Below are 16,421 nucleotides of genomic sequence, written 5' to 3' on the forward strand. Positions count from 1 at the left end.
AGCTTGGTTAAATTTATCAATCAATAAAAGTTCATCTGAACAATTATGAGGTCAGCTAAGGATAGTAAGGACACAACCTGTAATTACAGTTCCCAAAGAGTGTGTATTCGCTGCCAATATTCTATTATGATATGATTATATTGCAGCAGAGTATATGTTTAATGAAATTAGATATAAGATTTGAAACTAAGTGTTATGGTTGACTGTTGATAATTCAATTACAGAAAATAACAGGGTTGCTATCATTCATTTACACCATTTTCTTCCGTGGAAATCAGAATTTCAAATCAGATGAATGATGATTAATTTATAATTCTCCCAGAACTGGTATCTTATTTTCTTCGATCTGCATCAAATACAGGTTTATAATGTCTAGAACTGTAATTGTATATTAAGATTTTACGCCATTCATTTCTGTATGGACAATAAAATCCGGCCGGTCGAAAATTTGGCTCATCGGGTCAGGCCAGGCCAGGCCAGAGATTAGAATATGCCTGTTGTGAGTAGCCGAGAGTTATCAGCTTTCTAAGTGCTTAGGTTGAATATTTAACCATTTTTTGTATTATCTTTTACGATTGTTTGACTGTATATATCATATCAACTCAAACAGTTAATGCAGTAAAGAAATTGCTTTTACTTTACATGGATCTCTCGAAATAACACATCAAGTAAAAAATACTTAAAGTTTAAGTAATCTGTATTGGCGATGAACATTCATTTGTTTATGCCAAATAAAATATTGAATTGAATTGAATATCTGTAGGATATATGAAAAGGAAACGAGTATTATTTATTTGTCTTTCACGTCACCTTGTTTTCACCCCTTTTATGAATGGTTCGTTGGTTCAATATTTTCCGACGATGGTTGATACTTGAAGAGTAAAGCTTAGTGATGGGCAAATCGGTTAGATTTGCCAGTCGATTAATCGGCATAATCGGACAAGCCAACCGATTCGATTAATCGGATATAATCGGATAATCGGTTACTCTAGTTGCATATCTATAAGGTCATCTCACAGTGATGTTTTTGTCATTACTTAAGAAATGAACCATACAGCCGTCAAATATCCTATTTCTATTACATCCCTTCATAAACACGAGTAAGTTAACAGCATAAAAGTAAATTATTTGTGAAGATAGTATATTACTTCAAATCAGGTACTCGTCTTAATTTCACAAGGGACTTATCCAGTGATATTGTGTTATCAAATTAAAATTATTAGGAGCAAAAATCGTATTAACGATTTATTAATTCTTAGTTTACGACTGGAATGACTTCAATCCCACAAAATCAAAAAATTAAATTCCTTTGCTAATATGCTTGCGTAAGTCTTATGGCATGCTATGCATACTGCCATACTAATGTCAAGAGTTTAGGTTGATGGTTTTCCCGGCTTAATGTTGTAAAAGCCATATATCTTCCAAAATCTGGGTGATCACAGATGGCCTCAATTTCTTTCGAGACTTTGGAGGAAGCCATTTTAGGTAGAGTAGTTTCCCTTGGCGTAATTGCCCCAAAGAACCGTAAATACCAGAAAGAAACAACTAAATTATCCGTTTAGGGTGCCAAGTAATTAATCGGTCTTGGAAAAGTGAAATCGGCGATCGCGCTCATAGATGCAACGCCGACGATTATTCGATTGTCGCCGATTGTCGGTCCATCACTAGTAAAGCTCATTAAAATATGTAATAATTTAAGCTTCCAACACATTGATACAGTGGCTCCGTTTTATAAATGATAGGAATGTCTACAGTTTGCAAGACTATGAAACGTTTTGAAATTTCAGTGACTTTCAGAATTATTTCAAGCAATGCTAAAATAGAGCTACTTGGTAAAATCGGCACAAACAACGTCTTGATATATTGGTTATAAGGTATCTAAATGCAAGGGAATCGTGTCATTTATGGTGCAATTTGCAAAAAAATATCCCACAACCTGGGATGGGAGTCATGTGACACATCTCCTATACCCACTCCGTCTCACGCCGCCCAAATTCCAGATGCCTCGCGACGCGCCTGGTTTAATTGAGATAAGATAAGATATTTAACAAATAATAAAGGCCTTCGAGTCGTTCAAAGTCCTTGATTGTTTGTGAATTATCATATCTTATCTTAAGATAAATTTTGCATATTCAGATAAATTTCTTGATGTTTGCGATATCCCTTTGACTAGATTGCAACTGTGTTTCAGCTAACAAGTGGATTACAGATTTTTTTTGTCGTAAGTAAAAATATTTTTTTTTTTTTTTTTTTTTTTTTTTTTTGTTAATAAATGACTTCATCCGTAGATATGTAACAAAAAGAATAAAAAATAAAATGATTATGTAACAAGATACATCTTTCTTTTTTCCGATAGAAGATCTACAAGAAATGTGAAAAATCATTGTGAATGATTTATTTCGTAACCGGGACTATATGCCTATCGTTTACAGTTCTTTGCTTACCCTTTTTTACTCTCAAATGATTAATAGAAACAATGTCTTGGTTACGGCAGATTTCCCGGAAGCACCGAGTATAGCAAACACAGCCATAGTCATGATTCGCGAAATAGGCCCATAACAAATAGAAACTGTAATGGAAAGATAAACTACGGGTTCCTTCAAAAATTCAACAACAATTACATTTAAATTATATGCAAGATGCATAGGCCTAAATTGGTATAGGATAGAGAAGATGTGGAATGTTCGGGGAAGTGGAGGTATGTTTATTTTAAGATGTAGATAATTATCGTTGAAAACTGGACACATGTATATGAATACATGATGTCAATTCCAATATTTTCAGGTGGATTTGCTTCTCGAACAGCATTTGCAAATCAGGAACATAATATAAAACAACATAATACATCTGTGCAACCTTTTGGTTAGTACTATGGTCGTGATTGGCGTATCTATAGTCACTGTGGCTTTTCAGCACAAATTTATAAAAAGAACGTTGGTATGTTGATTGAGATTGTTATTTCATATTTTAACGAATACGCATATGTTTAAAATGTCAATTACATATTTCGTTAAGCGTCTGTGGGAAACGTCGCAAATTTAGCCGAATTTGGTCGAATGTCTACAAAGCAAATTTAACTCTGATTCTGCCATTTAAGTGTACCAAGCCTCTCTCCATTGCATACCATGTCAAGTTCTCTTTTGAGCGCGCACTATTTATTTTGACAAAAAAATGTGTCTTGATTCAGTGTTTTTGTTCGACTTGGCCACCGAAGTTCCAATGTTGTCCTTATTAAGCAGCTTCTATATATAGACTGATAACATTTCTTTGTCCGTAAAGTTTCTACCTGGCACTCATTAAACCTCACCAACATGTGCGAGCGTTTTAGTTATTGAACGCGATAATTGTATTCTGAAAATAGATTTTCTATTTATATTATAACAACAAAAATGAACCGATATGGTGGTGAAGTGACCCTTATTCAAAAGATTGGTAGCTTTGTCCAAACAGCTATCTGCGAATGTGACAAGATGTCAATTAGTTATGTATATATAATGGGTTGGTTGTCACGAGTGCCCGGTAAATACCTACGGACAATACTGTTGGAGATCCGCAAATAAACTATAAAGGAGATGCGATATTTGTACGACAATTTCTTACAAATCATTCCATATCGTTATGCATCAAAAAGCATACAGATATCTAAAATAATACTTTTAACAGTATATGTGTATTGTGCAGCAAATATAAAGATATCGAAAGAAAGAATTTACTATTCCGAATAATTTCCTGTTTTAGAAAACAAGTAGGTATTAAATCGCGTTTCTCTAAAAATCAGATGATTTCAACACCACTTTTTATTTATAATTAATATAATGCACTTATATGTTCTAGTTGCATCTAGACCTTGTGCATACAGTAGTCGTTGTCACATCTACACCGGTGATGGTCCCTCCTATTCCAGTACCTTTTCTTGCAAACATCGAACCAGGTAATCCAATGTCTGCCATATTTGAAGTTTATAACTATATTTCAATCTATTCACAGTATATTTGGTAATAAGTCTGGAATGTTTTGTCTATGTTTGCTTTTATTAGAATGTTAGGTTTAAAAAAAAGTTTGAATTGAAATTTACTTGAAAGTTGTGTTAATGTTTCTGTAAGTTATGGAGATTTGAATCTAAATGTATTGATTTTCTTACACAGAGGTCTGATCTCAATGACCGGGAACAACTTAGATGTTAATACATTTTCTTTGGTTTGTACCTTTTTATGTAGGTCTAGAAGAGATCGTAGAGGAAAACAGAAAAATGAGAGAACTGACTTCATGCATTTACTGTAAAGTTAGACCGAGAGAAGTTGTCTACATTCCATGCGGGCATCTCTTATATTGCTATGTCTGCGACAATCTGAGATATCCCAGGAATTGTCCTTTATGTGACGCTAGGATTCGAGGCTGCGTCTATACTGGGCACTAACTGATTCACAGCAATAACAAAACTAAGCATTGGTTGCAAAAAAGACATTAAAATCGTCATATCTCTATCACAATCAGCTGTTAATTCCGTTATTTACGTACAAATATAAGCGATCTGAGCTCAATTTGACAAAAGTTTGCAACATTTATCTACAGAGACAAATTTCTTTACCAAGACTGCTATCACCAAGAAGTCTATTTATTTAGACATTGACGACTCCACCATTATATAACTGCATTTATTGTGTAAATACGGCGCTAAACCCAAAACAAATGTACAAATTGACTCGCCCTACTTTTATCAACATGTTTTAATAATGTATCTTTTTTCCAAAACACTTTTGTTATAGTTTCTTCTAAACTTATATGATGTCTGGAATATCTAAACTTATTCCTCAGTTTATTAACTGCAGTTCCCGAAATCAGATTTTAAAGATGCTATATAAATCGCTATCACATTTTACAAAATTGAAATCCACAGCCTGGCCTAGCTGTGGAGTGGACCCATCGGGCCAGGCCAGGCCAGATTTTAGAACATGCCTTCATAAGTTCATAACAAATAGCCACATAAGCTTATTTTAGTCCGAATTTGGTTTGATTTTATGAATTCGTTTCTATTTTGTCTAAGTCCACATTGTCTGTGTGTTCTCTGTGTACACTGAGAACCATCAGGTGATTGAGACGCTCCTGGGACATGTTAGCTCTCATGTATTATTTTTTTGTAGCTCAGCTACTACAAATTGATAGAAGAATGTGTCACACAGATTGTGCTTCATAGATCTGGAACAAAACTGGATTTTAGGCTGACAAAGGATTTTGATACAAATGTAGAATCATTGCTTAATAGTTTAAGTGAAAAATCAAAGTTTGAAGATAACATGGTATCAGTGGTAGATATAAATTCCCAACTAGAGGGAGCGCTAACAGTACAAAAATAAATTCAGGGATATATTTGTTGCGTTTTCATATCTCGTCAGTGTAGTGATTAAAATAAATTATGTTATCAGAAAAATTTTGATGTTCTTATTTTTAGATTCCATATCTTACTTTGTTTCAGTTTTAGGTACGGCCGAGTAACGTCGTTGAAAAAGGCCAATCAAACATGTGTATGTGTTGCTTATGATTTATAGACAATTCGCTGTACGTTTTGTTTTCAGCAACACTTCTACCGCGCAAACAGAAGACAATACAAGAGTTGTCCGTAAGACAGCGCGCTCGGCTTTTCTCATTGCTTGACTCTGAATTAGAGCTTTGCCAGTAAAAAAATCCAAGTTAAAAAGTGATACACATGTATAACTCTGTCAAAGTTCAAATCACAGCTATGAGAATTGTGTCTCCTGGAGTAGACTTTGATGGTAAATAAGTATTACAAGTTTCAAGTCAAAAGCTTTGATAGTAACAGAGATATTTGACTTTATCAAAAACTTTAACCAAAAATTCTAAGTTAAAAAGGGGCATAATTCTGTCAAAATTCAAATCAGTGTTATGGGGATTGTTTCTCCTGGTGTAGACTTTAAAAGTAAATAATAATTTAAATTTCAAGTCAATAGCTTTGATAGTAACAGAGATATTTGACTTTATCAAAAACTTTTACCAACGGCGACGCCGACACCGGGGCGAGTGCAATAGCTGTACTTTTTCTTCGGAAAGTCGAGCTAAAAAATTGGGAAAACGTAATTTTATTGATCCTCAGGTCCAATGTCGCACATCCTACCAAATGGGATAATATTCTTGAGAATATATGACAGAACATCGGCTGCAAGTTATATCGTAACGGCACGCTAAAACAGCTTCAAGACAGAATGTCGGGAAATTTGGGAAACTTGGAAGGATGAATTTACCTAGTCCTTGTTCCCTATACCGGTACATGTATATAAAATGTACAACTACAGTGATGTCACATAAAGCAAGTCCTGATAATTCTTGTACATGCATCACTTATACAAAAACCATCCACAAACCAGAGGAATGGTTCATAAAGCTCCATTATAGAATCAGACTACATTTATGTGGCCGTCACAGTTGTATTGTTCTCGATACAAGACTGAGGTTAGGACCTTAAAGTGGTTAGACATGTGTATTTGACCTCATCACGGTATTGTTGCTTCCTTTTTGAAGTCAATCAATCAGGAATAATGCGACCAGTTTTCTTGTGTTATATTTGTGATATTCACATCTATATTTTTACATGTACATTTTGTATATTTTCTAGACTTTTGGGTGGTCTCAAACTTCAAAGATTTAAGGAATGTCAAAGTGATTGGTATTTGTCATTAGAACCTTGTTACCAAATCTCTCCATTCAATTTTATAATTAGTTCTTCAAAGTCTCTTATTTTCAACGTTGACTGACATGTATCATTAACACCTTACTGTAATATCTTTTAATTCAATATGTTTGTTTCTTTGATATGTCATTGAATGCTGCCTTTGAAATTGCTGAAACAATTTTATTTCTGTACCTCTGTATTTCAGTATCAGTTTGTTAGAATCATTAGACCTGACAACATTTTGAAGTTTACTCTGGATGTATTATATTAATAAACATCAAAAACCTTAAACTGACTTTTCGCTATTCCCCAACAACAAAACAACGTATCTATTACACTTGCAATAATAACATGTAGGTTGTGCAAAACCGGATACTGGTTTCTGGGTTGGTTTGAGTGTTTCGGACAGACACGACGTGCAATATGAATGAAGTAAAATTCAATATGGAGTCTAAATGTGAGGACGTGGATTTTGATTTATTAACAAGAGCTCCGCTTAAATGGACATAATACGCCCGTTCGCTAGCAGACTGGGAAATGGTAGCAAAAATACATTTACAGGGGTGAGGAGGGTTGAAGGAGGGGTATGTGTGCAAGTTTGTATCACATCAAAGCAGAAATGAAACCTCTATATGGCTAAAGGGCCAAAATAGAACATGTTGCCCCTCTCAGGGGCAGTAACTCTAGAACCCATGATGAAATCTAGCCGGTTTTCGAAAGGAACCAAGGTCTTAATGTGACTGAAGTTGTGTGTAAGTGTGGTTAAGATCAAATGTAAAACTTCTATCGTGTTCACAAGGTAAGAATTAACAAATTTTGGCTCTTTCAGGGGTCAATTAGTGTCCGTAAACACAGAAATTACGATTGGATCTGACGGATTTATCAAGGAATCCAAGATCTATTGTTGTTAAAAATATCTGACAAGTTTGTATCAAATCAAACCATAAATGAAGTCTCGATCTATATGGCTGCGAGAGACAAAATAGCAAAGTTTGGCCCTTTAAGGGGCCATAACTCTGGAACCCATGATGGGATCATCGGAACCGAGATATTATGCCAATATAAGTTGTGTGAAAGTTTGATTAAAATAGATTGCAAAATGTGGTCTCTATCGTGTTCACAAGAAATTGTGGACGGACGACGGACACCGACGGCGGAAGAGCAATCAAAAAAGCTCACCCTGTCAGTACGTGACAGGTGAGCTAAAAATACTAAATATTAAGTCAGGCCCCTCTGAACTTGACCTTTGAGCCACTGACCCAAAAATCGATAGAGATCTTCCTTTAGTGGTAGTTAGTTCCGCAATATTTGAAAGCTGTATAACTTAGTCAGGAAATCATTTTCAGTCTCCTAGTACTATAACCTCGACCTTTGACCCAAAAAAGAAGCGGGATCCTACTCAAGCAGTGCTTTGTAATCCCATAAAGTTTGACCCATGTATCTATTTGACTTTGTTAGTTAAACTCGGAATTGAAATCTGTTGATGACAAGGAGTTCGGAAATGATTTTAAGCCGCTAGGTCACTGTGACCTACTGAAGCCAAAATCAATAGGGAGGTTCTTCAAGTCGTGCTTGGGGCCTCCGAGGCCGAGTGGTTAAGGTTGCTGACTTCAAATCACTTGCCTCTCACCGATGTGGGCTCGGGCCTCACTCGGGGCGTTGAATTCTTCATGTGCTGGCTTACGGAAGGTCGAAGACTCTACCAAAGTGTCCATCCGTGATAAAATAATGCACAGAGCGGCAACCCTGAGGTCTTCCTCCACCATCAAAGCTGGAAAGTCGCCATATGACTTGTAATTGTGTCAATGCGACGTTAAACCAAACACATACAAAAACAAAATCAAGTGATACTCAGTCACCCATCAAAGTTTGAACGCTGTTTTGAATTATAGCCCAAAAAGTACCAGAAATTAAGTCAGGTCCCTGGGATCTTGACCTTTGAGCAACTGACCCATATATAATTAGGGATCTTCCTTTAGTGGTGCTGAATCAATATGTGAAGTCTGAAAGCCATAGCCGTTATATTTCATGTTTTACACGTTAAGAAACCATTTTCTGTTTCCACGTCAGTGTGACCTTGACTTTTGACCCCAAAATCAATAGGGATACTCCTCATGTGGTGCTAAGTCATCCTGTAAAGTTTGAAAACTATACCTTTAATACTTTGTGATGAATGGAAAATGTTGACTGAAGGACGTACGTACGGAGATCGCCATTCCATAATGTTCCGATTTTTTCAAAACGGGCGTATAATATCTGAGACCATATGGATTAAAGATTAGCTACGGGACAGACGAGCAGCTTCTTTTGTAGTTCTTACTTGCTCTTTGTCTGAAAAAGATCTGACATCACAGTGAACACAACGTTGAACTCTAGCACTAAGTCTTAAATTTCTCATGTTTTTTTTTATTAATTTTGCCGATTAGACAAGCACTACCTATCAATCAACTGTTCCATTGTCCTAGTCACGAGGCCCAGATGTGTTTAAGTCGCGCATCTGAAGAGGGTCGTCATAACCTGACCTTGTTTCTGACCAAGTTAAGAAGTTCAATTTAAAGGTTTTTCTACAGTTATATTCTTAGCTCTATCGGTCCCTGAAAGGGACCACGTTCCCCCATTTGAAAAAGACTAGGACAGAAACTTTGAATGACACTTCAGACCAAATTTGATGAAAAACCATCAAGCGCTTCATAACAAGGTGTTTGAATAGTTAACTCTAGTGGCCCCTAAAAGGGCCGAACACCCCCACATGAACAAATTGGGAGAGGACCTTACAGTGATGCTAGAAACCAAGTTCGATGAAAATCCATAAGCCGTCCATGAGAAGAATTCATTTAAAGGCACTTCTATTTAAGTCTGGCCCCTGTATGGGACCAAGTATCTGCATTTGAACAAAACTGACACGATACCTTATGATGATGCCACACACCAAGTTTGATGAAGATCCATTCAGTAGCTTATGAGAACAAGTCATTTAAATTTATAGCTATTTTCAGCTTTAGCTGCCCCTTTTTGAAACGATTTGGTGAAGGACCTTCTAATGATGCTCCATGCCAAGTTTGATGCATATTGATAAAGCAGTTCATGAGAATAAGTCATTTAAATGTATTCATGCGTTTAGCTCTAGCAGCCCCTAAGAGGGGCCAAGTGTTCCAAATTGAACAAAGTTGGTTAAGGACATTATAATGATTCTACAAATCAACCCGTCCCTAGATTTGCCACCTAATGCCACTCTTTGCCACTTATTTCCATGAAAAAAGGGTGGCAGTTGGTGTAAATATGTGGCATTAGTTGGCGTTTGGTGTAATTCAGCTCTTTTTTCCACCTAAGTGGTAAATTTGCCACCAAAAGCCACTTTATTTTGGTGGCATTAGGTGTAATTTGTACATAGTTTTTCTTTATGGTGGCAGAAAGGTGTAAATTGGTGGAAAGTAGAACATAGCTTTTTTTTATGGTGGAAATTGAGTGGAGTTTAGTGGAAAATAGGGACTTAGCAAATTTTCTTGGTGGCGAATAGGTGGAAAAAAAACTTAGAAATTTTTGTGATGTTTGATTTAAAAGATAACTGTAAGACATTGGATTACCCTGTACAAAAATCTTCACATGGACTCAGGTTGGAATCAAGGTATAATGCTAAACTTCAAACTTCAGGCCTAATTGACACGGAACCTGACTTTGCTAAAACTCTTCATTGACAACAGCTCGTAGAACACAAAATGCTCCCTGCCCCCTTGATGCATTCAGTAACTGTATAAGAAACACAAATCACTTGGTCACTGTGCACTGGATATTTGATGTACTACCTTTAAACCAATAATTATGGGTCATTTACCAGTCATAAGTGACTTCTGTATCAAATGTGATCTTAGACAAAAGCATTCTCTAGTTATTGGGCAAAAAAAGTTCTAGTGTTCTGGGTCAATGTAACCTAGACCTTTGACCATCGACTGACCTCAAAATCAGTAGGGGTCGTCTGCCGTTCATGATCAACCTCCCTATTTAGTTTCATGATCCTAGGTCAAAGAGTTCTCAAATTAACATCTGGAAACAGCTTAACTGTTCCAGCTCACTGTGACCTTGACCTTTGACCTACTGAACTAAAAATCTTTAGGAGTTATCTGCTAGCTATGTTCAACCTTCCCATTTACTTTCATGATCCTAGGCTCAAGAGTACTAGAGTTATCATCTGGAAACTGTTTAACTGTTCCAGGTCACTGTGATTTTGACCTTTGACCTATTGGCCTCCAAGTCAATATGGTCACTGCTGGTCAGAACCAACCTACATATAAAGTTTCATGATCTTAGGCACAAGCGTTCTTGAGTCATCATCTGGAAACCGATTGGTCTACATACCAAATGACCAACAGACTGACCAACATCTGCAAAACAGTATACCCAGACTCCTTCTTCAAAGGGTTTCATTAAAATGAGAATAAGTCTATGCTGACTCTAGCTGGACAAAAATAATATTCAGAGTGGTATACAGAAAATTTGAATTTTTGTTATTTTGTGAGACAGAATATTTATTACTTATTATATCTTTGCATTATATTCAATGAAAGACAGAAAAAGGTGGAAAATAGGTGGCAACTAGTGGAAATTGGCTGTACTAGCTGAACCTGAAAAGATCATTTTTAAATGTGTCTGCAGTGTATTATTTCTGCATGAGTGAAAGTTGGTTAAAGATAAGATTAATGATAGATCAAGTTACAAGCTCCCACACAAGTGTATAGAAACAATCCCAGGTGGAATTTGGGTCAGTTAAGATTTATATATGCAGGCAAACATCAGGTCAGGTGCAAAGAAATAGTTCTTGCCTTTTCTCTTCATTAATTGAAAAAAAAAGTGTTTATAAAAAGGATGTTTTTACAATAGCTTTTCAACTTAAGGACTTGACACCTTCTTTAGCTGACCAAGAAAGTGTATGTGTGGAATCAATTTATCTGTGTAGTAATACCAAATTTTGAAATCTGGCATTTGATGAGTCAGCCAGGGAGAAAATGGAAACACATTGTGAGAGGTAACAATATTATATTGTTTATTTTTTTTTAATTATTACTGTCTTTAACATTGTCTTAATTACTTACTCTTAACAAATACTTGAACTTGAAACAACATTTACCAAACTGCTTTAAATTAAAATCAACAAATCTCCTTTTATGTCTTAGGAAGTTTGGCAGATGGATAAATCCCAGATATATTTTCTGGAATATAGCTCAATAATGTTTATAACACTGCTTGTAAAATTGTATCATTTTGTAATTACATTTGTATTTACATTATTGATTAGCACTTAGGATACAATATGTACTTTAAACTGTTCATACCAGGTTCCTTCTGTGAAAAAAGTGCAACTTTGTGACATGATATGCCTTCCTGACTGTATATACCTGAGCAGCATACAGCTTATTACTGCATAAAAGAAACATATCAAGATAATTTTGAATCAGGTAAATATTATATGTTTTTATAAAAGCTAATGTTTAAATAACCCTTAATTTTTAAAGAAATACACTAATTAATAGAATTTCCTGACATATATATGATAAATATTAATTATAAATGTGATGAAAAACCCAAGTGCTACTATTACCTTTTGCCAATGTGGAGGGATATTATTTTTGGCGTTGTCCTTTCTTTTTTATCTGTCCGTCAGATTAACTGAAAATGCTTGTAATTGGAAAAATATTTTTATAGCTTTGTCTACAGAATCACTAAACCTCATGTAATTATTATAAGCTCATTAACACTGCTTAACACTGCTCAATTATTTACCTAGTAAAAGAAGTATTTCCCCTTGATTTGGTAAAAAATGGGGATTTTTCCTGTATCTATTGATGGAACTTCATGAAACTTTACAAAAATGTAGATCACTACAGGACAGCATTGTATGTGCAATTTCCATCAGGATCACTTCAGTAACTAGAGTTATTGCCCTTTAATTGTTTTTAAATCCATAAATTCTTACATAACAAGTAATCCATTCATAAATATTCATGAAATTTGACACAAGGCGTAAATCACCTTTGAGCAATGGTGCTTCCACATCTTTCATCAATTCTCAAGTTCTTGTTATTGATTCAAGATGCATATATTTCCACAAAACAATGTAACTGTTTGAGTGAATAGAATTTGTTCTACAATGTAGGTTTTGATGAAACTTCTCACAGTTATAATAAAGATGTTGCATATTACTGTGAAATCGTTTTTATTCGTGTAGGACGAATTTTCGCGTATTTCGCGCTAGAACGGATGCGTGAATTTAAGACTGCGCTGTTATTATTTTTCAATTTATTTTTTCATTTATAAATTGAAAATGTGCGAATTAAAGCCCGCACGAAAGTCCTTTTTATGTTTGCGTGAAATTTCATGCCAGCGAATTTAAATGATTTCACAGTATTTTACATAGATTAAGTTTGACAATGTAGAGTTTTTTGTTATGTCAGTGAGTTAGTTTAGTCTTTCGATTTCATATACTTCCTAGAGGAAATTTACAAATTTTCTGCGAAATTATTCAGAATGTTAGAAAAATATATCTATTAATTGATGCATGGTTTGCTGTTACAGATTGTGTGCTGGAAAAATGGCCTTACATCCAAAGGAGTGAAATTTGGAGAGTCATTTGCCATCTACTTAAGCCATCCTGGAATATGAAGAAATAAGACTGCATTGACAACATCCTGATCCTCGTGTTCAGATCTTTTGTGATTTCTTGTGAAGGGTCTTTGATTTTTCATAAAAATAAAAAATATATTAATATAATATGATTTTTGCTTATTACTGAGTTTTTTTCCGTTTCAGCAGGTGCAGCCGATTTCCACTAGTTGCCACGTATTTTCCTACTATTGCCAGCTATTTGGTGGCATTTAGTGGAAAATAGGACTGCCACCACAGTGGCGTTTTAGTGAAATTTTGTCCGCTTACTGCCACTGTTAGGTGGCGATTGGTGGAAGTAAGTGGCGTTTAGTGGAAAATAGATTTTACACCATAATGGTGGCATTTTAGTGGTAATTTGTCTAAATACTCCACTTACTGCCACCATGAAGGTGGCTATTGGTGTAATTAAATGGCAAACAAATTTTCCACCATAATGGTGGCATAATGGTGTAAAACTGTCTAAATACTCCACTTATTGCCACCTAAAGGTGTACACAAGTGGAAAGAGGTGGAATTTAGTGGAAAATGGGTTTACCACTGCCCTGTTCATTTTTTCACCATTTTGGTGGCATTTTAGGTGGCATTTTGGTGGAAAATTGTCTAAATACTCCACCATTGAAAAGGGTGGCATTATAGTGGCAATTCTAGGGACGGGAAGTTTGATAAAGATTAAAGAAGTCATTCAAAGGCATTTCTATTTTCAGCTTTAGTGGCCCCTAAAAAGGGCCCAGCCCCAATTTAGGAGAGGACCTTATAACACTGCATACAAAGTAGCAAACTAATTCATTTCTTAATGTCTTCCATACCTATGGAAGATATTTATTCCAGACAAAGTGTAATGCTTTGCAAGTTCAAGCAAATATGTTTTTCTTGACAAATTTAACTCCTCCTGGTACGATTCAGCTACAAACTTATCCAAAACTTGCTCGACTATTGGACATTTTCTAAGCTGAACAAGAGCCATAACTTGTCAAGACTTATGTAACTGAATTATTTTATTACAATATATTAGATATTGAAATTTTATTATGGCTATGACAATAGCAATGCAAAGCTTCAACCAAATTTTCCAAATCAAATAAGGGTCAAAAAGGACCATAACCTGTATAACAAGAGCTGTTGGATGACAGCGCGCTCGACTATTCGAAGAATTGATTGAAGAATGGGGTCAAAATATTTCTACAGATATTCAAACAAAAGAAAAAAACACATTAGACAAACAATGTTCCCGTATTTGTGGATTTCGATAAGTCTTGCACTAAATGGCAATGTGTGAACCAATTTCAAAGTCAAAAAAGAGCCATGTTTCAGCCAAAATAGTTGTCAGAGTTCTGTACTCTTGCCTACAGATGGAAATCATGATGATAAACAAGTGTTCAGAGTTTAAAAGCCATATGTAAAATAGTTTTGACAAAACATGGACTTGTATGAAATCAGAACCAATTTCCAAGTCCAACAAGAGCTGTCGGATGACAGCGCGCTCGACTATTCAAAGAACTGATTGAAGAATGGGGTCAAAATATTTCTACAGATATTCAAACAAAAGAAAAAAATACATTAGGCAAACAATGTTCCTGTATTTGTGGATTTCGATAAGTCTTGCACTAAATGGCAATGTGTGAACCAATTTAAAAGTCCAAAAAGGGCAATTATTCAGCCAAAATAGTTGTCAGAGTTCTGTACTCTTGCCTACAGATGGAAATCATGATGATAAACAAGTGTTCAGAGATTAAAAGCCATATGTTAAATAGTTTTGACAAAACATGGACTTGTATGAAATCAGAACCAATTTCCAAGTCCAAAAAGGGCAATAATTCAGCCAAAATATATGACAGAGTTATGTACTCTTTCCTACAGATAGAGACTATTATACTGAACAAGTGATAAAAGTTTCAAAGCCATATGTCAAACACTTTACACAAAATATAAACTGGTACGAAAAACTTAACCAAGATTTCTAAGTCAAAAGGGGCCATAATTCAGCCAAAATCCTTGATGAAGTTATGTACTCTTGCCTATAACTGGACATGGTGAAGGTAAACAGGTGTTGAAAGTTTCAAAGCTTTATCTTCAAAGACTTTGTCAAAATATGAACTGGTACGAAAAACTTAAACCAGATTTCTATGTCAAAAAGGGCCGTAATTCAGCCAAAATCCTTGATGGAGTTATGTGCTCTTGCCTATAACTGGACATGGTGATGGTAAACAAGTGCTGAAAGTTTCAAAGCTTTATCTAAAAAGACTTTGTCAAAATATGAACTGGTACGAAAAACTTAACCAAGATTTCTAAGTCGAAAGGGGCCATAATTCAGCCAAAATCCTTGACGGAGTTATGTACTCTTGCCTATAACTGCACATGGTGATGGTAAACAAGTGTTGAAAGTTTCAAAGCTTGATCTCAAAAGACTTTGTCAATATATGAACTGATACGAAAAACTTAACCATGATTTCTAAGTCAAAAGGGGCCATAATTCAGCCAAAATCCCAGATGGAGTTATGTGCTCTTGCCTATAACTGGCCATGGTGATGGTAAACAAGTGTTGAAAGTTTCAAAGCTTTATCTCAAAAGACTTTGTCAAAATGTGGACTGGTACGAAAAACTTAACCAAGGTGTGACGCCTACGCCGACACCGACGCCGACGCCGTGGTGAGTAGGATAGCTCTACTTATTATTCGAATAGTCGAGCTAAAAAGGGCAATCATTCAGCCAAAATATATGACAGAGTTATGTACTCTTTCCTACAGATAGAGACTATGATACTGAACAAGTGATAAAGTTTCAAAGCCATATGTCAAACACTTTACACAAAATATAAACTGGTACGAAAAACTTAACCAAGATTTCTAAGTCAAAAGGGGCCATAATTCAGCCAAAATCCTTGATGAAGTTATGTACTCTTGCCTATAACTGGACATGGTGAAGGTAAACAGGTGTTGAAAGTTTCAAAGCTTTATCTTCAAAGACTTTGTCAAAATATGAACTGGTACGAAAAACTTAACCCAGATTTCTATATCAAAAAGGGCCATAATTCAGCCAAAATCCTTGACAGAGTTATGTACTCTTGCCTATAACTGGACAT

General features: G+C 35.4%; 1 protein-coding gene and 1 long non-coding RNA gene across 2 annotated transcripts; both read left to right on the forward strand.

The window, feature by feature from the left end:
• Positions 1 to 2,204: 2,204 nt before the first annotated feature.
• LOC123528180 (baculoviral IAP repeat-containing protein 7-like) lies at positions 2,205 to 5,552 on the forward strand. The gene is made up of 3 exons (XM_045307916.2): positions 2,205 to 2,937; positions 3,835 to 3,931; positions 4,218 to 5,552. Exons 1-3 carry the CDS (start codon positions 2,872 to 2,874, stop codon positions 4,415 to 4,417), a joined length of 363 nt encoding a protein of 120 aa, XP_045163851.2. The 5' UTR covers positions 2,205 to 2,871; the 3' UTR covers positions 4,418 to 5,552.
• A 6,010-nt stretch (positions 5,553 to 11,562) lies between these two features.
• Positions 11,563 to 13,567, forward strand: LOC128548260 (uncharacterized). Its single transcript, XR_008366905.1, has 3 exons — positions 11,563 to 11,705; positions 12,016 to 12,135; positions 13,253 to 13,567. It is a non-coding gene; the product is annotated as an uncharacterized LOC128548260 (long non-coding RNA).
• The last annotated feature ends 2,854 nt before the right edge of the window (positions 13,568 to 16,421 follow it).

This window comes from Mercenaria mercenaria, chromosome 14 (genome assembly GCF_021730395.1).
Source record: "Mercenaria mercenaria strain notata chromosome 14, MADL_Memer_1, whole genome shotgun sequence".
NCBI lineage: Eukaryota > Metazoa > Mollusca > Bivalvia > Venerida > Veneridae > Mercenaria > Mercenaria mercenaria.